This window comes from Clavelina lepadiformis, chromosome 3, assembly GCF_947623445.1.
Source record: "Clavelina lepadiformis chromosome 3, kaClaLepa1.1, whole genome shotgun sequence".
Classification (NCBI taxonomy): domain Eukaryota; kingdom Metazoa; phylum Chordata; class Ascidiacea; order Aplousobranchia; family Clavelinidae; genus Clavelina; species Clavelina lepadiformis.
Genome location: NC_135242.1, coordinates 19,453,992 through 19,478,042, shown reverse-complemented (window position 1 = coordinate 19,478,042; position 24,051 = coordinate 19,453,992). Strand labels below are relative to the sequence as shown.

The window sequence follows — 24,051 nt, the reverse complement described above, 5'->3', positions numbered from 1 at the left end:
GTAGCCTATAGAGTAGACGATCAAAAAAATCTTGCCACACAAAAAAAATGATGGCCGTAACTCGGAAATGGTCAATTAAGGAAGCAAGTAAGCAACTAGGCCTAGCACTAGAACCGGAGTTTAAATTGCTAATGTACCGTCAACCGGGGTTACTATGATAAGATTCAGGACATTTCTTTGCCTCCTCTCTCACATGTTGCTCAAAAAGGGTCTGTTTCTTGAATGAGTAACACTTTGGTCCTAAGCTTCCCCAAAAAATTGAAAAAATTCATTTTTATGTTTTCACACTTTTTTTATTCAACTTTAAAAAATTATCGTAGTAGCCCCTGGGTTGGGGCTACTACGATAATACATTGTAAATACCTAAAATGTTCATTGTAGCCCTCCCTTGGGGCTTTTCTAAAAGTTTTTTGCATTAAACAAAACATCACAGCAATAAAAAACATAAGTGTCAAAAAAACATTGTTAAAAAAAACATTCACTCTGATGAGCGACCCTCGAAGCGGGAGGAGAGTGAGAGCCGAGGAAATAAGCGAAAGAACATTAGTGGAGACTCTAACGAAGATAAAGAAAAAACTGAAGTACGGCGAGATGGGAACTGCAACTGCAAATACGATTTTTCCAGTTGGGCACCCGGATCATCGGGCCTCCTCGGATGCTTCTGTGGAGACGCCTTCCGAGTCAAAAGAAACAAGGACTCACGAATTTCAATTCCAGACTTTAAACATCCGAGCTACTGTGCAGGCTGTACACCAGTCTTTGTACGATGTAACTGTACCAAATTTTCGATCCTACGTCTAAAGGACAGACTTAAGCCGTTCCAATGCGGAACATGCGAATATACATACGAACCCAATCCCGACGATCTTAATTCAACTGTGAATTAAGAGAGTAACCTCCATGATCCTTCCCGGATTGTAATGTGGCCGAGGCCAAAATTACGGTAAAACAGTACGTCGTCACAATTTCTGTCTATTCCGAACTTTGAAGTACTCTGTGTTTTCCCGAAATTTATACGATCTTTTTTTTATTATTTCTTATTAAGCGTGCCTGTTATAAGAAGGTTTAATAAACAACTGAATAGAAAACTGTTATAAGAACGTTTAATAAACAAAAAACCAAAAAAACATTGTTAAGCACAGCTGCAATAATCGGAGGCACTCAATCCACCATTGTCTCTGAGGCAGATTTTGTGATACCACAAATCACAATTGTCACATCCCTCCCAATCCACATCTCTGCTTCTACCTCGTGGAGGGTCCAAGAGGTTGCAGATGACGCAAACTTCCCCTTCATCTTCACTGGAATCATTGGGTTCTGCAGCAGCACGTTTGCGTTTTCTTGCATCAGATCGAGATGAGATATCACATGATGAAATTGCTGCTCCTGGAGTTATCTTGGGACCACGTTTTCTTGTTGCTGTTTGTCTTGGTGAAATATATTCCTCAAGCATTGTGGCAACTGCATTACCAAGCACTTCTTGAACTGGCTGAGAATTGGCAGGTGGCAGTCGCTTCAGCACTTGCTCTCGGTCTTTTGGGAAAATTCCACAGGCTTTAAACCCTGCGACCAAATTTTGCTGCTTTTCGTTCAACCCATCACAGAATCTTTTGAGCAACATAGGAAAAATATTCTTCGGAATGGAGTTTTTGGAACGACTCTCTTTCCTCCATTCTGCTAAAATTCGACGCCACATTCGTTTACCTGGCCCAAAGACACTGACGTCCAATGGTTGAAGGAGATGCGTCGCATTCGGAAGCAGGCTAACAAACTTAATGTCATTTTCCTCACAAGCCTTCAAGACTGTTTCACTAAAATGAGAGGCCAAGTTGTCACCCAGCATAATCTTGGTACCTGGAGTGTCCTTGACAGCTTCCAGAAACAAACCAAAAAAACATTTTTCAAACAAAGAAGCGTCAAACCAACCACTAACGGAATGGTCGTATACAGCATTTTGGGGTCCATTTCGAGTCCATTCTGCATAAAGATTCTTTGACTTATAAACAGTCATTGGTGGCAAAAACTGCCCTGCAGCATTTCCGCAAAACATTACGCTTATAGCCTGTTTGGACGAGGCTATTTTTCTTTCTACACGTCTCAGTCCGCGTGGAACTATGCACATTTTAGCACCAGGGTTGTCAGTCACATTTGTTTCGTCGTAATTCCAAATATTTTGGGGTTCAATTCCATCAATTACATTAAACAAATTGTCAAAATAGCGATTGATTTGGTCATGAGAAATTTCGGCTCTTGATGGTTTTACATTGTCGGAGATTCTTCCGGTTAAATTGTGACGTGATTGAAATAAGTTCATCCAATCAGGACCTGGGAGATTATCCACAAATTGAGTTTTCTTACCTTTTCCATTGAGGTGTGTTTGCACCAATAAACGAATGTCCATGCTGCATAAAGGAAATTTCCAATCAGTTAGTTGGTTAATCACCATAAGAATGGAATTTTCTTCATCTGCAGATAAAGCGTTAGGATGCCCTGGCTTGTTTTCTGGAACATAATCTTTTCTTGATTTTTTATACAGTGTTCCATATGGGATGTTAAATCTTTTGGACACTTTTAGAACAGAAATTCCACCACTTCGAACAATGTTAACAGCTACCTTCAAGGCAGCATCTGTATAACCAGTGAGATAAGGACGTGATCCACGTTTTCGTTGATACTTTCGCACCTTATCTCCAATTGTATACAGTCGAAATCGGTTAATCGCATAGTCAATTTGCCAAGCTTTTTTATGCGATTAACCGATGTATGCATTTTGCTACATTTTCTCCGCTATTCTCTTTTTTAAACACCGGCGCACGCATTCTTGCTCCTCCGCCGATTTTTGGAATGACACAATGCATTATGAGTTATGACGCAACAAGTGAGCTTCCTTCTTTTCGATTTCGACACGTGGTTTGCGCTTTGCGACGTAACAATCCCTAAATAAAAGATAAATTTCAGAAAAATGTGCATGGGGCTACTATGATAGCATTACCATAGTAGCCCCCGAAATCAAAGTAGCCTCGGTTGACGGTATCAGGTTGTTGTGCGTTTGTTTATTAGAGCCACGGCCTTTTTTGTACTTAACCATCACTTTAAACTTCTTTTGTTAAGCATATCCTCGATTGAGCTGATACACCAGCATATCATGCGCAAAATCTAAGGTAGCCCATATAACATAACCGTACCAGCAACAGTACCCTGTACTCGCCATACTACAATATACCGGTACCAGTATTAACGTTACCGGTATAGTATAGGCTACCGGTAAATGATACGGTATGCATATAGATATGCAAAGCCTGTACAATCAAACAAAAAAACTATCCTATAAATATCTCCGTATATTTTAAACAAAAAGCGCAAAATACCGATATTAAAAAACATAATGACAACTCTAGCCTATGTCTGTCTTACAACAGGATGTTTTGAAAAAACGTCATTTCCTAACCGAATAACATATGGTTACAAAAGCCTGCTATTTCACCGGCGTCCGTTTGCCGACGTTGCTCAATCATAACACTGTGACCGGCAGATTTGATGAATAAATCATAGATATCTTATATATAACTACTCTGCATCGAAAAAAAGAACGTCTTTCAAGTTCATTCATTCATTTATTTTTCGTCAAAAGCGTGGTGGGGACGAAAAATAAAGCCAGTTGTTACTAACACGTGCCAATTAAGTGGAAAAAGTGACAAAGCCGAAAAGACTTAAAATGTGCTCAAGAAAAATAACGTTAATAAGTTCATAACTATTTGCCAATCGCACACAACCCTTCCATGTGTTGCATTCCACACATATGCGCCAGAGCGTTTCTGGTCGCAAATGCTGACAAAATGGCAGACTCGTACTGGCTTCTCTTCTTAAAGCACATCTAGTAGTTATATATAGGATGTTTTTGGAGGCAATGCATTGCCGTGCTGGTTAACAATGGGGTTCGTAAGCTGGAGGTCTCGGTTTTGAATAGCACTGTTGTTAGAATTCTTTTTTGGCTGCCACTGTTTCACTGGAATAAATCGTACATGTGTTCAAAGCTATTTTTAATGGTTTCTTGTTACCCTAACTTAAATGTTATAACATAATAACCTAAACCTAACCTAGCTTCTAATCTAACTCCAATAAAACCCTAAACAGCTTAAACCGACTTTTGCATACCCATTCTCCTAATCTAACCGCCTATCTTTAACTATGGTTTGCATGACCTACTTATGGTGAAATAGTCACTCTGTTCCCTTTTTTGTTCAAATTTATTTTTGATTGAATTTAGTCATGAAAGGTGAGAGTTTGTGTCGGAAAGGATAAGTTTTAAATTAATTTAGACTTTGGAAAAACTGTAATTTTATGTTGAAAAACAGCGTTTACTTCGATTCGCAGCCTAGCCTAGCTTAGTAGCCTAATTTATTCATGAAAATTGTGAATCTGGTTGAGAGGGGATTAGTTTTAGGTTAATTTACAGTTTGGAAAAATTAGTGTAGTGTTCACCACCCTGTCCGCCAGATCACCCCATTCGTCCACTTTCCGCCCATTCAAATGGACCTGCTTTCAGCAATGGGGTTTCCCACAAACCATATTTATGCCGAAGTAAACATCTCCCCATTCCAAATGCATATATCTTACTCTAGGGTAAGAAAGGTAGGCTATACTTCCTGCCATTCCAATGGGAAAATATTATCGCATTTTCACCCATTTTAATGCGCGGAAAGCAGACGAATCGGGTGCCTGTTCGCATCTCGAGGCAGCCGTCTTTTAGACAAGGAGGCGCACAGAGGTCTTTTGGGACGTTCCTCCGCGTCAAATTATGTCTTTGCTTCGAAACATGTTATTTGCCAATAAAATAATATCAAGTTAGCCGCGTTAGTGGATCAGTAACAGCTCAACACACACATATATATATATCGCAATGACTTTCGTTGCGCTATATTAGCCTAGTCCATCGTTTTAAGTTGAATATTAGCAAACATTTGAATTCACTGACTATAGCGTAGTTGCTATTTACCGTATTTTCCTACTTCGGTAATCGGCGGCCGGCTGCCGTTTATTGAAGTAAGAAAATACAAATTGCGTAACCGGCTTGCCGTTTACCAAAGTAGCTTTTTCCAAATTCGGTAACCGACATCCAGTGAAACAGACGCTGCCTACTATTCATTAATGTATTGTGGCCAGAGGCCTAAAGGCTATGTGGTTTCTCGCCTAGGCCTATATATCGTAAATGTAAATGAGGCGATAATACTTTATTTTGCAATGCCAATCCAGTCGTTGTCAGTTGTCTGTTTGTAGCCACCCCTGATCACCCACCCGATCAGGAACAATGACGTTTGTCAACTGCTGCATGGCTGCCTTTTGTCATTGTAATTTCAATTTCAGACTACCGTAGTGCAGATTTTTGCCCAACACATGAAAAAACAGTGATTGTGATTGATTGACCTCGATTGTCGCGTCGATAACCGAGTGGTTCGAACGCTGGCCTCGCAATACATACGGTTCAGGTTCCTTATTCGTTTCCCAGTGGCGCCTTACCGTTATAATGACCTTGGCAAAAACATTAACGACACTTGCTCCAATAATATAAAAAAAGTGTGGCAACTATGTAATGTACAAAATTTAGTACAACTATACCAAATGTGAGGAAATTACACAAAGGCTAACTCGATCTCGAGGCGCAAATCATGACCGTGTTTAAGTCGTGCAAAGACTTTCCTTATTTCGAGGATAAACACTAATTATTATCAAACCATAGCATGACCTTTTCTTTAGGTTTGGTGGCCATGTTAACCTTCCATAGTAGTACCACCACTGTAGAGTTAACAACTTGCTCAGTCTTTGAGCGTTTTATACTTCCAGGTTTTGCCACTTTTACCTGTTTGTGAGCTTATATCTAATCATGTGCTAACTAAACGTGTTCTTGTTAGGGTTGATTGTTGTTAAATTTTGCTTCATCGATTGTTCGTTAGTCTAACTTCATTGCTAAGCGTGTTCATTAACCCCTGATAGCCTAGTTGAGAAACCACATTGTCAGCGTTTTGAATATTGATATATTATTATTGATTCTCAACGAAACGGTTACTGTTTTCAGAGCACAGAATAGAGTTGCATTCGGTAGACTACTAATACCAGACAGCTAACGAATTGAGCGCTGTGGTAACGAATGACGTAATTTGGAAGTAATCAAAACTGGGTTGCATATGCTAAACACGGCAAAAATATAACACAGCACTTTTTGTTAAACACACGAAATAAACACTAATGACATTATAGTGTCACCTGCATCTGCACAAGAATTCCGTAGGATTAAGGGCTAATTGTGACACTAAGCAAAATCACATTATATCGTTTTCCTTCTACAGTATTATTGTTATTTTTGTTATACTGTAATTTATTATGACAAGCTTAGCAACCTTTTTTACTCCCTATAGTTAAAGATTCCCCACTAGCTGACGCTTTTGTTTTATTTTTTTATTTAATCACTCTTTTAGTGTCATTCTCAGCTAGCCTAATACAGAGTCTTATGGCGTATGCCAAGGTCTTATTATAATATAGGTATAAATAGGCTGTATATAGGTATAAAGCCTAATATTAATCAAGGTGTATAGGTAGGCTATAGCCTATAACTGTATCTGGATGTACCGGGCTAGAAGCCTTAATACAAACAAATATGTTAGGGGACCTGCCCCCTGTTTGCAGATTACAGGATTATTTAGGCTATAGGCTTAATAGGCTAGTTAGGAAGTAAGTTATTCTTGCCTTGCAGATGGATTGAAAAATGCGTCTAGGCTATTGTACTTTTGCATTCCCTTCTGACGTCACCGGTCTAAAAGTACAGCAGTTTTCGATAAAAACATCGTGCGTACTAACACACAAACTTGGCGTGCGTACTAACACACAAACTTGGCGTGATGGCGTGCACTGAAGCATCAAATCTTTATTTATTTATTTATTGTAAATTAGTGTTGAAAAAAGCAGTCTTTCTTTGTTTATGTATTAAAGACTAAAGCAGCGTGATAAGTGATACGGTAATATTCGACGTGTATGTTGGTGAATCTCGTGCGTACATGTGTCACACTTTCCACTATGGAGGATACCTTATTTGGGAGTATAGGAGTAGGGGATGCAACCTGGCTGCAATGTTTACGCCAAACTGGCCTTCGGCATACACATTGCATGGAATTCACTCTTTGACTCTGATGTCTGGGAGTGCAAAAGTCAAAGAGACCTCAAAAGCGAAAGGCCAAATTGTGATTGGGTGAGAAATCTGCCGCACCACAAGAAGAAACAATAGCCTTTATGCGTCCAGTTAATTTTTATCCACCGACGCACGGACCAGTCTGGGTGAAAGATGGTCTTTATTTCTTTGCAGCAGCACACCCAAGATAAATTTCCATCAAACTTTTTGCACACTTGATTTTGTACAAATAAATGGCCACCTCACGATCTAAAATGTAAAATATGATGCGTTTGTGGTACCTAGAAAAGCGAGACGCCACAATGCTTTGCCTAAAACACAAACTAAAGACATAATCATAGCGAGGAAAAAGTTCCAAGCAAACTCATTTAGAATGATCAAAGCTTGACGAATGAGCACGACTGGCTTCATTTATTCAGCCATAATGTTAGGTCAAATTTCCAATAGCAGTTTTAACTGAGCGCATTCTAAAATTTTCTCGTGACTTCACCAATTACAGCATGCTGTTTTTTAATAGCACCCTGCAATCGGTGGCATCATGTAGATGCTGATTAGTAGTATAAAAGTGGCAGGAATATTATTATAAGAAGGACTGTTATTTTTGTACAGCAGCCTGCTATTTCAAAATAACACCCTGTTATTAACTGTTTACTGCTCAGTAAATGACATATCAGACGCTCACTTTGTTGAAAAACTTCCTCTACTGAACACTTTCGTATATACCAGAGTATAAGCCTTTCAAATAAAATCATCAAGCCCAAAAACAGGCGAGGGCTTATACATCCGACCTAAAGTCTGATCAAAACATTTTATGTCTCATTGGTTGAAATACCACACATGCGATAAACAGTGCACATGACATTATGGTTAAAACAATAAAACCAAAGAAATTAACACTGGAATTAATCAACAAAAGGTGCTCAGCTGGTGAATGAATTCTTTAATGAACCAAAATTCCAGAAACCCGTGCAGGTGAGTTTCGTCAGGGCAGATTACAATAATAGAGAATAAGACATACTTTTGAAAGCTGCAAACATATAAAACTACCTAGATACGAGCAATAACTACAAATTGATTATTATGATATATGGTATTACTATTATGACGTAGCGTAACAAACACAAAATTTCATTTGCCCTAGCGAAGCTCACCCGCATGGGTTTGCGAAACGTTGGTTCATTAAAGAATTCATTCACCAGCTGAGCAACTTTTGCAGTTTAAATTATGCCTGATGCCAAACGTAGTACTAGAATTAATCGTTAAATTCTGTTTGGCCTGTTGTTAAAAACCATTAACCATGGACGTAATTTAAATGCCTTTTTTGCCGACATTCAACTTATGTCATTTAACATCGTAGCATTGCTAGCCTGTTAATGCTTAGGTTTGGTACATTTTGAATACTGATGGAAGTCATTGTATACCATTTGACTAACATCCTTTACGAAAAAATTAGGATAAAACACTATAGTTTACCTATGATACAATGCCTCAGCATAAATTTAGTTATATATATGCAGTAATCTGATTTATTCCTTTTAACGGTATGCGATTAACCGACGTTTTTACTTAACGTTAGATAGGATTTGATTTGGGACATCCGATTTGTATGCAGTAAAACGATATATGTAATTGACTGATTTCGTCTGTATTGTTATATACCTTCATGCACTAGGGTCTGTCAGCTTATATGAGGTTGTTTGTCTTGGCATCAAAATTCTTCAAAAGCCAAATAAAATGCAAAAAAATTGCTCTGCATCAAAACATCGTCCATTTTGGTTGTTAATCCAAAATTTCACTTTTCTAGCTCAAGTATAACTGCAGTTATAACGAAACAAACACAGACAGTTCGAGAGCTGACCTCAGGCAGACCTTTAACTACAAAAACCATTTTTGTCCAATAATGGAAACACTGTTAAAACTATACGAAAATTTACTCTTTTTTTGCTCAGATTTCTCCTGCTTCTTTCTCTTTCTTTCACCTTTAACTTCTGAAAGTTTCGGTGACTTATCTTCACTACACTCAAGTTGTTTTTCTTTTTTTTCAACCTACTCACTGCAAGTTGCATAACAATCTAGCCTAGCCCTACAAGTTTTCAGTTCAAGTTTATTGGATGATTTGGGCTAAAGTTTTAAGAACAGCACAAAAGCAAACACCGCACACAATTCTTTTGTTTATTCAGAAAAACTTACGTTTAGTTCAGGCAGTGATATGCATTTGTACATATTTTGAGTGATTGTGGTGAACATTGAAATGATTAAATCTATGTTATCAGAAACAAGACAAGGCAAGGCAAGTTGATGGTCCGTTCTGTTTTATTAAGTTTTTTTCTTTTAGTGTGTTTTTTGGCTCAGTCAGTAATGGCACACAAACGTTCGGCTGAAAAATGTGTTTCTAATTTTAAAGGTATTTCTTGCACACAAATGACGCTTTTTTGAACTTTTTCACAGTTTACATACTACTGTAAACAGGTTTAATCCACCTTGGTCCAAGCTGATTTCAGATTTAATATATGATGATTTTATTAACCGTCACACTTAAAACAGCAGCAAAACAACAACTTGGGTTGGTAAAAATGCCATGAATCACATATTCAGAGCATAAAATTGCAACTTAAATTACACCCAGATTCTTACCCAATTACACCTTTTACAGTCCTCAATCTAGGTCAGTTTTCCTATAACAATTCTGTAAGAATAATGGCTAATTAATAACAATTAGCACTGATAGATTTATTAAGTTGCTTCTGCTTTACTACCCGTATACTTTTACTGTGTAAAAGTAATCTGTTATTAATTTAGACAAGCTCATTTCTCCACTTGGTACGAACAAAATCAGATGTGATTAAATCAAAGTGGTTAGATAAAGCAGAGACGATTCTTGTGCAATTCACGAATGTGAAAAGATGATCATAGAACTGGACACCTAAATTAGAAAAGCAAGGGTAGTCAAGTGTGAACTGTTTGATTTTCAAGAATTGAGAGCTTTCTAGGATGAATCAGCTATCAATTTTCAAATTGAGTCATGGTCATGAATCTTGGACTGTGACCAAAATATGGCAAGGCACACAATGGTACAGGTTTCAGATTTTTTTGTGTAATATTATTAGATCAAATGCATAGAACTTGTTAATCATTAAATGTTAAGTCCCTACTTCTTTGAACTGGGAGGTCAAAACTAGGAGCGTATGGTTGCATCACCAGAATGTGTCAGGATGTGCAGAGCACCAACCAGATGGTGCAGTTGCATCACTGACCTTGCTTGGTCACAACTAAAACTAGCGAACAATTGAAATAATGCAAACTGTTTTGAGTGCAGTTGGAGCTGCCACTTCTTTGACTTTCAAGAGAGAGTAGGAAGGGTTCTTAAATGAGAGAGAGAAGCACAAAATAGTCTACTAGTACGGGCTTACCATAACAAAGAGATAAAACGGGCATCAACAAGAATTTATACTGCCAATGCTGTTGTATGTTAGGTTGGCGGTTTACTGTTGCATTTTTAAAGCTCTGTGCCTAGACCACGTGTCGGCAACATTTAGCATTGAAAGAACCATTTGGTCTCGTTTCCATCAAACTAAAACCTACTCTGAGCCACAACACCTAATTGACTACTTAAAACAAAAAACCTAATGCTACATATATAATTTGAACTAATGCTTTACAGTTACACGTAAAAACTTCCATAGTTACCCTCACACAATTCTCACTACAACGATGACAATCCGCATAGTCACCAAACAAAGACCAATATCCAAGACATACAACCTCGAACAAAACCAAACTTAGGATCTTGTGAGTGGCGAGCAGTCATGCATGTTATGCCTGCAAAAATCACTGGATAGTAATTATATAAGATTTTCCACGTTGGAATAAAACATTCTGAATAATAATCAGAGAAACGCCTTAAGTTATTACATTGTGACACTAATAAACACCATTATTTATTCACGTTACATTTTTCTAAATGAGCTCACTGGCTCTGAGTCACAAGAGCAAGAGCACAGAGATGAGAGAGCCATATGCGGCTCCAGAGCCAAGGGTTGCCGACCTATGGCCTAGAGTCCTAGACAAACAAAATATTGTTGATTCACGATATACTGTACATACTTGAATAATGACAAGAGACATGCTTTTAGCTTGCTTTTTTTACCGTGACTGTGGTCAAGGGTTCTCAACCTGGGATTCGTGAAGAACCATAGTAGTCCCCAGAAATGTTTCATGTAGTCTTTAAACGTTATGATAAACTTGATGTAATTATACTGTATAATCAAAATAGTGTATTTCTTTAATTCGATATTTGGTTTTTCACCAAGTTTTCCTGAGTTATTTTTTATAAATGTTTTTAATAATTTGTTAGTGATCTTTTCCGAATTTAAAATTTGCACCAGGACCACTGAACAAGAACATTTCTTGGCCTTAGGGCGACTAATTTGTGCTTCGTATGAGGTTCTTAAACTGCTTTCAATTTTATAATACATTGTGCATGGCACTGGCCTTGCATCAAGCAACTCTTAACTGACATCAGGAACAAAGGAACCACTTTTAACCTGCTAATACCAGCCGTAATAATACCAGTTGGCTATGTATTGTTTGCCTCTTAAGAAAATTTAGAAATGTTTTGTTCAAATTCATCTTTTGAAGGAAGCATGAAGGCAGCACACACGTACACTTACAACCATTTTTGAAATGAACTTGACTCTTTATAAAGAAAACAAATAGCTTAAATAATAAATTAAATCAAAGCATTGCATTGCCAAGATTTTTTTCAGATGTTTCTACAGACTGCATTCACGTGAGAATATATAAATTAATCATGAATCATCCATCTGGTTAGTTTAAACCAGGCCTACACAACTCAAAATGGTACAAGGGCCGCAACAAGAAAAAATATTTTTCATGGGCTGCATACTGACGTTGATGTAACCACTGTAACGTGTATGCAAACGATATAGTTGAAAAAGAGATATCGCTGAGTTAGGAAAAACGAAATGTTATCATATCGTGGACCATATGTTGTGCAGGCCTGGTTTACACAATGTTGGTTACAAAATTCACTTGCTGTGGACTGTAGTTAATATTTTGATGGCTAAGACCCATTATTTCCGTTGCTACAAACTCCAGACTGAACACTTTTTAGCGTTTCACAGTTACTCACCTATCTTTGGTGTATGTAATAGAAATAAGCCTCATGGCTTTGTATGAAGTTATTGCTTTAAAATTTGCAATAACGTACCTTTACTATGAGTTATGTTATGTAACATTATGTATATTTTGTAAAAATTATCACAGCCAGAACTTGTACTTTCTGCTTAAAGCTTATTATAGCTGTTTTAAATATTACCTTCCTGTTAACAACTTTTTTTGCAATTTTGTAAGGCCTTAATTTATGCCAATACTTAAATACCAGCTTCAGATTTAATTGGGTGTCTTGGTGTCATCCAAACCAAATTTTGAATTGGGCATCCAACATTAAGCTGAATGAATGCCCACTGGACATTGGGCAGCCCTTGTTTTTTTTTAATGATTATATTAGTCTTCTAATCACAATGAGGTTTCCCATGTAACTGATGTCTGGATAATGCTATTGTTTAAGGTGTGATCTGTGCCAAACTATGCTATGCGTACAGCATGGAGAGATTGGATTATGAAAAGTATTTGCAATAAATGACCCTGGCAATTGTGACTAGATCATTGGAGGGAAAAAGAACAGAATTTTTGCGAAATTTTAGACCTAAAAAACTGCTGATTGTGTCTGTTGTCAGATTAAGCTTAGTTTGCCAGAGTTGGACATCCCAACTTTTTCGAGTGGCAACCATTTTTACAGAGCCAAGATGTTCAAGGGCATCCACTAAACACAGTTTTTACAGCATGTTTAGTCTATGTAATAGTTAATAACTTGGTTTTAGCTCTGTTGCGTCATTTTTTGATGAAGAAAATGTCAAGGCTCTCACAACCAACAAAGAAAGACTCTAAAATGAGGATTCGTGCATTTCCGGTTAGTATTTATATTACACATAGTACACACATGCAATGTACTTATACGCAGTATCTGTTGATAACCACATTGTTTACACTTATCATATTTACTTACAATAGTTACTAAATGTATGAATAATCCTTGGATAGGGGAAGCATACATTGTGTATTGTGCGTGAAAATAATATTAATTAGCAGTTGCTGGTCTGCTTTATTTGCTTTCAACATTGTATTTGTGCTCAAAATTTTATGTTTAAATCATCATGTAACAAAAATCAGCTGTTCTGCTTGTATTTCAAAACAAAGGCCTTATAATTCAATTGTTTTTGTGACATCATAGTCACATAAGTAATTCATTTCTAAACATTGAATTTCTCAGTTGAAGTTTGTTTTGTTATATGTTCTTAGTGTACTTAGTTCATGTTGTAAGGTATTAGAATTTATGGAGAAATGTGAAAGTTAGTTACAGACAGGCAGCTTAGTTGACCATGTGAACAAGATGTGTGGTAGATTTTTAGCACAGGCCTTATAGGCATAGTGCAGAAATGGATTTTCATTTGTTGCATTATAACCAGGTTTGAAACTGTGTTGATCTTACAAGATTTAAATCTTAAATTTATTATGCTATTTTAGAATTTGTTTTATAGTAGTATATCTGTTCAATCCTTTTCTGGGTGTTTATATGTATAGTCTGGTTATAAGGAAGGTCTTTAAGTATTTCTCGGTTTTGTACTAGTTCAGCTTAGCTTATTTAATGCATATGTATTTACTAGATTTGTTATTTTACACTACATAAAACAATGGTATATGGAGATATTACTTTTAAACACTGCATATAACTTTAGTTCATAATTAGCAAATTTATTTGATTTTTTCTATTGTACATGCTATGGGTGTCCGATGACATTAACTTCAGGATTGCACCGATTAATCGGCAGATTAGTTGACTTTTTTGTTAAGCACTTATGTTCAAGTGTCTTGCATACTTCATGCATATAAATAATTCCAATAATTAACTCAAATATTTTTTAAAATTATTTAAAACAAACACTCCTTTGCCATGTGATTAAGGTTCTTAGGAATTGGCAATCAATTTTGTTTAGTCGATGTGCTTACTGGCACTTTCTTTATCTTAGCTTATTCGTGAAGTTTGTTTTTCTTATTTTGTTATTTTACAGATGACTATGGATGAGAAGTATGTCTCTAACATCTGGGACCTTCTCAAGAAAGCCATCCAGGAAATTCAGAAAAAGAATAATGGTGGCCTCAGTTTTGAAGAACTTTACAGAAATGCCTATACAATGGTTTTGCATAAATATGGAGAAAAACTATACAATGGTCTACGAGAAGTTGTTACTGAACACCTGACTCAAAAGGTTTACATGCCTTGTATGCTTTTCACCATAAACCTCCCATATATTTAAGTAATATATGCAAATGTCAAGAAAGATCTTTATATTAAAGCGATTATAACTAGATCCATTATAGGTTCGTATTGATGTTTTGAAGTCACTAAATAACAATTTCTTACAAACCCTAAATGCGGCATGGGACGACCATCAAACCTGCATGGTCATGATAAGAGATATTCTCATGTATATGGTAAGCCAATTTGACTAAATTATTTATTTTCTTGTTCATAATATTTACTTCTCAGTTCAAAACTTCCACTTTAATGCTTTGGAAACAAAGGCGCAACATAGTTTGTTGAAAATAGTCTTCCCATAACTGATTTCTATTATAGATTTGTGACCTGTGTAATGATATATTTCCTCAGGATCGAGTATATGTTTCCCAAAACAATGTCGACAGTGTGTACAACTTGGGTTTAAAAATATTTCGAGATCAAGTGATAAGGCAAGCCGAAATTCGTGAACATCTGAAAGCAATGCTGCTTGATCTTGTGGCAAGGGAGCGTAGAGGAGAAGTTGTTGACAGGTAACACATCAAACTTCGCTGATTTGTTCATGCTTTAATAATAGTGCTTTTCCTGTACGTGGTTTAGCTTGGTGCTCAATTTTTGTTTATTTTTTTCAGGGGAGCTGTGAGAAATGCATGCATGATGCTTATGACTGTCAGTTTGGATAACAGGGACGTGTATGAGGAAGAATTTGAAAAGGCATGTCTTCAACAGTCAGCGGAGTTTTACATGGTAAGTGACAATGGTAAAGTCATCCGCTATATTTTGCAGGCTAGTTCATATATATTATACTCTTAAACTAAGTCTTCCAATATAAACTTATCCTAAAACACCAACATTCAAAACTGACGTCATTTTGGCGAGGCAATTCTTGCAACCTCGCAAGCATTTTCAATTGTAATCCATTTTAAATTTTAATTACAACTTTATCTAATGCTACACATGTTTAATCCAACTTGTTATTTAATAGTTGGAAAGCCACAAGTTCCTCGCTGAAAACAGTGCATCAGTTTACATCAAAAAAGTGGAAGCGCGCATTGATGAGGAAGCTGAAAGAGCTCGACATTACCTTGATCCTTCTACTGAGCCGGAAATGATTGCAGGTTTTGATTATTTACTGACTGTCGCTGATTGCTTTATGTATTGGTGGTTTCTTTTTTATAATGAGTTTTGTCGAGTATTTTATGTAGATTTTGTTTGCTTAAAATTTTTGTTTCTCAGTTCTTGAGCGTGAATTGATCCAGCAACATATGAAAACAATTGTTGAAATGGAAAATTCTGGTGCTGTGCACATGCTGAAACATGACAAAAAAGATGGTATGAGAGTAGCCACCTTTATAATCGTTGTTAGTGTTAAAAATCTTTCCTTGGCTTATCAATTCATTTATTTTAAATTAAACGTGTGCCACGACAACAACCGTAATCAATCTTAACATTGGTACTAATTCTCACAGATCTCCTGTGCATGTACAAGCTTTTTGCTCGTGTGCCGCAAGGACTTGAAACTCTTAGAGACTGTGCAAGTCGTTATTTACGAGAAGTTGGGAAAAGTTTGGTGGAAGAAGGTGGCCAAAAATCCGTCATCGAATATGTTCAGGTAATTTTCTTTGTGTTTCATTAGTTACATGCTTTAGCATTCTTGACAGTATAATACAGCCAGAGTATTAATGGTAGGACAGCATATGATGTAGGTCCTTGCAGTGCATATGATGTAGGTTGCAATTCTTGTTCAACAGCTTAAAACTAATTAAGGTTTGCAGTTGTTGTAGCTTTCGATTATATGTTGCCAGGTATCATTGGTTAACGCCCAGGTAATGTTTCCAATATTCCAACAGCAACACCGTATTAGTGTTAAGCCAGTATTTTTTTGAGAGAGGTCACCAAACATGTCGGCTTTACTGTGTATATATATATGAACTTATCTATGTTGATTTATGATATTGTAAAACAAAGGCAATGCAACTGAATGAAGCAGTAGTGCCACATCAACATGAGATAATAACCTAGCAACAATTAAGGAAAGTTGCTTAAATAGCGCCATTTATCTGTCACTCTTTAGAACTTGCTGGATCTTAAGGATCGAATGGAAGGATTTTACAAATATTCGTTTAAGAGTGATTCGCTTTTTAAGAAAATGATTTGCTCGGATTTCGAGTGGTTTGTTAATTTGAATCCAAAGTCTCCAGAATACCTCTCACTTTTTATCGACGATAAACTGAAAAAAGGAATCAAAATGGTTAGTGTAATCTTGATCTTGCAAACTGATTTGCATTCATGTGTCAGTTAACCAATTGTAATTTCAATCTACTTTTTTCAACGTAACTCTGGTCTTCACCAATCTTTTACCTTCTGATGCAGTTGTTGCAGCTGCTGTTTATTTAAAGTATACCTCTGATTTCATAATCTATGCTGCATCTGTTTCACAGTTGTCGGAACAGCAGGTAGAAGTGGTTTTGGACAAGACGATGGCACTATTTCGTTTTCTGCAAGAAAAGGACGTGTTTCAGCGCTATTATAAACAACATCTGGCGCGCAGACTTCTGACAAACAAGAGCATTTCGGATGACTCTGAAAACACCATGATAACCAAGCTTCAGGTCTTTGATTTGTCTTTACATGCCTTTATGCAATCAGCATTTGTTTATTCATACAGTCATGATTCGTTACTGTACATCTTTCTTACGTGTTGTAGCCATTACACATTGAAGTAACACCAATATTTTTAGACGGAATGTGGTTGTGAATTCACAAAGAAGTTAGTCGTCATGTTCAAAGACATGCAAGTTTCTGCAACAACCAATGAAGAATTTAAGAAGCACGTGCAGAATACAGCTGTAAGTATCAGTTGGTACTCAAAAATAACTTCTGTCAAATTGTGACTCGAAAAATTGTAATGCTTGGTTTTATGTTCACAGACATCTCTACAAGGTGTAGACTTGACCGTGCAAGTTTTAACCACAATGTGCTGGCCAACACAGGCCTCGTCTCCAACGTGCAGCATACCTCACGCACCCAGGCATGCCTTTGATGTGTTCAGACGGTGAGTTAAAATAAGATGTAATAACTATGGCGGAGATTCAAAATAAAATACTATTACATCAGTATGTACCGTAATGTTAAAAGTCTACCTATATTTCCTCTTAAACTGTGTGGGTGTGGCACTGTAAGCAGAACTTTGATACTGCCACGTCAGACTCTCTGTTTAAGTCATTTCACCAAACAAAATCTTCAACAACCAGCTAGTGTTTGTGGGATTGTTGGTATATTTAAGTTGTTTTGATTTCACATACCTTGTAGACAATTACGGTCAAAAACATATTTACTTCCATGATTAGCTTCGGTTAATAGATAATAATCTAATCATCTTTCTTCAATTTATAAATCGAATGAAATTTAAAATTACACGTAACAAATAACCGCTCTGTATAAGAGCTGTACTTAAAACGTCGTATAAAACTTTAGGAAAAATAACGGATTTAAACAAAAGTGGTGTTTCACTCACTACATTTTATTTTTTATTTAAAGAGTTGTTTTATAATGATCCAGACCAGTGATTCTCAACCTTTTTAGTGCCAGAGCCAAATTTCAAACCTAAGGTTTGCAAGGAGCCGCATGAAAAATGACGTCACAAGCCACAAAATGATTGTACACAGCAGTACGGTAGTAAACTGGTAACATTAGTACTTGGTGCACGAGATACTTGCTGAGACAATTCACTAATTCTTGATTTCTTTTACTTCCTTTGTTGCAATTCTGGTACAACTAATTAATTTTTCACTAAGTTAGTGAGAGCCGCAAAATGTACAGCTGAGAGCCGCGGTTGAGAATCACTGATCCAGACATTTTAAAAACATCCTTTGTATGTCAATAGAATTAATTTTTCTGCCAGTTCTCAACAGTACAATCAAATTTTTCTTGTGCTGTTTCAGATTTTACCTTGGCAAGCATGAAGGTCGTCAACTAACCCTCCAACATCATCGAGGCTACGCTGATCTCAATGCTTCGTTTTACCCTCAGCAGAAAACCCAATCAAATTCCTCTTCATCGACAAGCTTAAATAACGGAGGAGACAGCACTGAGAAGCAGTCGACCAGGAAGCACATTCTGCAGGTGTCAACCTTCCAGATGTGCATACTGATGCTGTTTAACAATCGTGAGAAGTGGCTCTTTGAGGTATTTTATGTAAAACGTGATAATTAAATACATCTTATCAATTTTATTCGGAACCCATCGTCTATAATTATTTGCTTAATATAAAATATTATCAATACATAATTTTTTGATTGTGTTCATGCACATGGCTGATTTTATTTCCAATTTTTGTTCTTTGGTGTTTTTATCATCACATCTTTGCACAGGATATGCAACAAGAGACCGAAATTCCTGCCAAAGAGCTGGCCCGTGCATTGCAGTCCCTTGCTTGTGGAAAACAAAACCAACGTGTGCTTAGTAAGGAACCAAAAGGCAAGGAAATTGAAAAAGGAGATACATTCACGGTCAATGACAACTTCACTTCAAAGCTGCACAGAGTTAAGATACAATCAGGTATGTTAAGTGTAAAATCACTTCAATGTGAATACGTACAATGTGTATTATTTGGTAAATTAAACGCATTTGCTACCTTCATATTGAACGGAGTTCTGTTATATATGTGTTTGGGTGCCTTACATTTGTACATTTCTTTTTTGGGATTATCCTGCTTGCCTTGTGGTGTACTTTAACATTCTTGTGTTTTTCCCTCGCAGTGGCGCAAAAACAGGAGAGCGAACCAGAAAGAAAAGAAACAAGATCAAAAGTCCAAGAGGACAGGAGGCACGAGATCGAAGCGGCCATCGTTCGCATCATGAAGTCGAGGAAGGAGATGCAGCACAACCTCCTCATTGCTGAAGTATTTCCATCACACACTATCACATTTCTTAATTAGCTATTTAACGATATTAAATGTGCAATATAGTTCTCTTTATGCAAGTTCTACTAACTTAATGTTTTTTTATTCGTTTCAAGGTGACATCACAGCTGAAGCATAGATTCTTACCCAACCCTGTAATCATAAAACGGCGCATTGAGAGTTTAATTGAACGCGACTACCTTTCCCGTTCCAACAACGACCGGAAAGTGTATATGTACGTTGCATGAGCGCGACCGTACGACATATGTAATTCTTTGGGTATGCTCAAAGTGGATCTTAAAGAAATGTCCTGGCGGTTTTTCCATTTTCATTTTTTTTTCTTTTTTCTGAGCTATGTTACGTTAACGAGAGTGTATTGCATACAAAGGTTAGCGAAATTATAAATATTTGATCATGGAGTTCACTGGGAGGGCTAACATACGCGCAAGTGGACTTAGATAGATTTCAACAAGGCTTTGAAGGTCTTTTTTGCGTGGTACACTCACTCTGTGTTTTATCCCATTCTTCTCTGAAAGCTTTTTGAAGTCTTAGCAACAGTATGTATTTTTTCATCGATTTCTGACATGGAAGCAGTACAACTTGATGCAATAGAACACATAGTATTTTTTCTCCGATTGGATATGATTTTGTTGATGAAATAAACTTTAGTTGAACAAGAACACTGTACAATATCAGCACGTGGCAAACGCGAACACAGTTATTCTTGTTTGGAAAATTAAACCATCACCAGTTGCATCTTGCACATCGGTTAACGTTTTGCCATTTCTGATTTTGAAAAAACAGCCGTTGGGTAGACCCGCTTTGCCATAATCAAAAGTGTATTGTAAAACAACGATTGTTACATAAAGCCATGGTTATTCCTTTTTCTTCCATGTGCAGTTTTAACCTCTGTTATACTGCGCAATTGTAACACTTTTCTTTAGTCGTGGCCGTTTTTCTGACAAATTAAACCCTTTATTCAACGTTATTATAATTTTTCTATCTCGGCCCTGCATGATATATTTTGTAAGGATATTGGTTACTCTGAAAGCTTTGCATTTTATCGTCTGAGCGAACATTGGTGATGGCAGAAACTAATAAACTTATAAGGTCTGACTTGTCGCTAGTTGGCAGTATGAAGTGTTCAGAAGAGCGATGTCACAATCTACACTCTTGTAGGTTGTTCACTGGATGGCCCATCTATGAAATTGCCTGCATGTAAATACATGTCTTTTCTTTCGGCATCATGGTTCTTTTTTGCACTGTAAGAAATTTTACATAAAATACCGTTCAGTAAACTAAACAACACCGAATTTACTTCAAGTTGCCGGTGTAGGACAAATGATCATTGGGTCGGTTGCCATGTACTCTAGAAAGTTTTACAAGTTGATTGAATTTATATTGTTCACCCACCCTCCCAAAAAAACAATCTTTTATTATTTTGTATTAGTTTATGAAGATTTTTGCAGTAATTACAGCAACGAAACTTAACTTGGCATAGTACAAACACGAGTTATTGGCAATATACAATACAGGAACTACGTTATCAAATTAGTATGTCGTTGTTGACAAATTACGCGGCGGCGTTTTTGATATCATTTAAGTACTGTAAATCAAATCTTCACTACGTGACTTTTCCTAAACCTATTCTTTTTCACCGGTATTGTCTATCGGAAAACCAAGTTATTTAAAATAACCTTTAAAGCGTGAGTCAGTCTCGAAGTGGCTTGATCTTAATAAATATGCCAGTCGGAGCTTCATAAACCGTTCTCTGTAGCCACTGTGAAAAGTTGGCATGACGATAAAATCAATCATGTATCGAATTAGTGTAGTCGATGCTCAATGTACGTTTCTCCAAAACCTTCTCATCAGATTTTTCATGTATCATTAACCTTTGCGTAACAAATCAGCTGACGAATCGCCATTTTTTGGTTTCTGCCATTGAGGTACATAATGCGGTTTCAGCGGAGAATGTTCTATATTTCTATAATATGCAGCCTCGCTTTGAGAAGCTTATGTCCACGTGACGTCACCATGCGTCTCAGGTATTTCCAGCCCATTCTACCTTATGTTACTGCTTGCGTACAGTTAGTCTTGACGAGACAAGGGAAGAAAGCTTTTTAGTAACTTCTGCTGCAGTAATAATGATTTCAAATCGTGTGAGTGCATAATAAAGACCTATGCTGTATAGTCGTGATTTGTGAAGCTATACTCTGGGCTGAATTAGAAACGGGAATCTTTGATATTGAAAAAAAATGTTGTGATTGCTTTTGTCTTACAGCCTACCAATTTCAATGGCACAAAAAGCGGTTCCAGGTAATTGCAGGAATACGGTTTCATTGTTAAGGTCGCTGGTTCAGCTATTTATGCCCACAACAATTATATATAGAAAGAGAAAAGGTTCGAAATAGAAAATACATTTCATGTATACTGCATCGTCTGTATGCAAATATAAAGCAATTCATTCAGGCAAATGTATATCATACAAATTGACACCATTACAGTTATAGTTGCATAAGCGTGCCAGAAAGAGGGGCCTATTTGGCATGTTTCTACAGCCTCATTATTGTTTTGTCCAGCTAGAAATCTGTGCTAATTGTAGAATGTAGAAGTGGGCCTAATCGCGATGATAAGGTAATCTGTTGGAGTTTGTTTTACCTGCACAGTATCGTAATTTTTGACTATCGTTTCGATAAACAATAGACATATCATTAGAATTTGTGTGCGTGATATAAATAATGATCAGGGATCTAAACCGTTTGCCCTGGGTCCCTATAGGCCACTTGCTAAGAATTCTAACTATAGGCAATTCTGACAATTTGTAAATTTTTACTTAAAACTATTCCCCTAAATTGACCTCAAAATATCGGAATTATTCACAAACTTTAAATTTTGCGCTGCTGTCTCTCTTGTTGTTTTTTTACAAGTATGTGAACGTGGTCTCTCTTGTTCGATCAAGCTTTGTTTTAAGAACATCAAGCTTGTTTTCCTTTATGAAGAATGCAGGGCGAATTACAATTGATTCCAAGGCGGTATGTGGTGGCGCTCATAATTTGATATTCGCAAAGATCGCGAGTGCCTTGCTAACGACCACAAAACGGGTATTCCTAATTGGGCTAACCCGATAAACAATAACTCTCTTGAGCTTTTGTTATCAAAACCACCAATTCAATTTCTTCAAATTAAGAATTACTCTAAAGATCATAAAAAGCATGGTGTGGCGTGTGCGATGACCTATAGACCTACAGACTGTGGCACACGATTATTAATATCGTTTTGTGAAATAAATTCTATTGCGGTATAAGTAAGCCGTTTAATGCACGGCACTTCTTGCCGTCGGCTTTGTTTAAGTCAAAATATGTTTCGAAAGTATAAATATTTACGAAAAAGGAATTTCTCCAAGGCTAAGTAGTCATTTTTAAAATTTTTAACCCCAAGGCAAACGCCAGAATATATGCCAAATTAAAACCTGAAAGCTGATCCTTTACAAAGAACGGTTTATTACAAACAGCAAGTAATAGTAGACCACAACAAAGTTTCAATTTATGGTGAAAGTTTTTTTGACCGAGAAAGATACTCCACTCGTATCATAATAGACACAACATCACAACGTCAAGTGTGACTCCAGTGTGCATGGTAAGTTACTTGCATTGTCAGAACTGTGTCTGTGTCAAAATTGCCTTGTTGTTATCGCCTGTTCACTGAATTGCCGTTTGATTCAAGCTAGTCGTTTTGCACGTGTATGCTAAGCGTAATGACGTCATTAAATTCTAATAAGCACTCTTACTTTGTGCTTTGTTATGGTTTACTGGCGTTGTGTTTCCTATAATACGTATTTGCAAAATAGATGGTGAATCTAGAATTTCTCCAAAAAGAAAACGAATAGGTATTGTTCGTACAAAAAACGGATTGTTTTATTTTTTTAATGTTGTTTAAGTAGATGCTTCGAAACCGTTTTGAAGGCCTTTAAAAATTAGCAAAAAAGAGAAAAGGCCTTCGCTAGTAATAAGTGCCGATAAACCGGACGTATTCGCTTTCACGGACATATTGGAAAATGAATATTTAAACAGGCAGCAACGTTGGGCGGTCTTGTGTTACCAAAACAGTTTGCAGTCGAAGCAGATGTCGTGCTGTACCTACTCTACTAGTGCGCTATGCCAGTTTTTTGCTGTCCTTTGGTCCGCTCAATGGCATCCCACTCGAGCTTATCTTGGTCTTTTTCCCCAAAAATTCAAGCCGACGTCACGACGGGTTAGCCTCAATTTGACCATGGTTAGTTCGTATTCGTTCCTACAATGGAAAGCTTGTGTGATTTTCTTTTTGCAGTCACCGCGTTCTACACTTCGTGATGTGTTGGTTTGTCAATTGAATGACGGGTGCGGTGTATAATCTACCTATTTTATATGGCACGTTTAGAGATGTTCAACCGATGACAAAACAAGGCGAAGTGAGACGTGTCAGGCTAATTTTGGGCGGAGGTAGAGCAAGTGAAAATATGCCAGTTGAAAATTTAAAGCCGCAGCTTATTAAGGAACTGTTGCATATGTACATGTTGCTCTATGAACAAAATTACACTATAAACGTTTAGGC

At 36.9% G+C, this 24,051-nt stretch overlaps 2 protein-coding genes across 3 annotated transcripts; one reads left to right on the top strand and one right to left on the bottom strand.

Moving 5' to 3' along the window:
- Positions 1–954: 954 nt before the first annotated feature.
- Positions 955–2,678, bottom strand: LOC143450773 (uncharacterized). Its single transcript, XM_076951459.1, has one exon. The coding sequence runs from the start codon at positions 2,444–2,446 to the stop codon at positions 1,133–1,135; it is 1,314 nt and encodes a 437-aa protein (XP_076807574.1). The 5' UTR covers positions 2,447–2,678; the 3' UTR covers positions 955–1,132.
- A 9,631-nt stretch (positions 2,679–12,309) lies between these two features.
- LOC143448829 (cullin-3-like) lies at positions 12,310–20,577 on the top strand. 2 transcript variants are annotated; one of them, XM_076948728.1, is made up of 16 exons: positions 12,310–13,172; positions 14,332–14,529; positions 14,642–14,755; positions 14,931–15,091; positions 15,191–15,305; positions 15,544–15,676; positions 15,795–15,890; positions 16,028–16,170; positions 16,633–16,809; positions 17,000–17,170; positions 17,300–17,407; positions 17,489–17,613; positions 18,503–18,746; positions 18,932–19,118; positions 19,319–19,461; positions 19,578–20,577. In XM_076948728.1, the coding sequence occupies exons 1-16, from the start codon at positions 13,104–13,106 to the stop codon at positions 19,707–19,709; spliced, it is 2,316 nt and encodes a 771-aa protein (XP_076804843.1). In that variant the 5' UTR covers positions 12,310–13,103; the 3' UTR covers positions 19,710–20,577. The 2 variants fall into 2 exon arrangements, with proteins under 2 accessions (XP_076804843.1, XP_076804845.1); XM_076948730.1 differs by lacking the exon at positions 12,310–13,172 and adding an exon at positions 13,313–13,728.
- Positions 20,578–24,051: the final 3,474 nt, after the last annotated feature.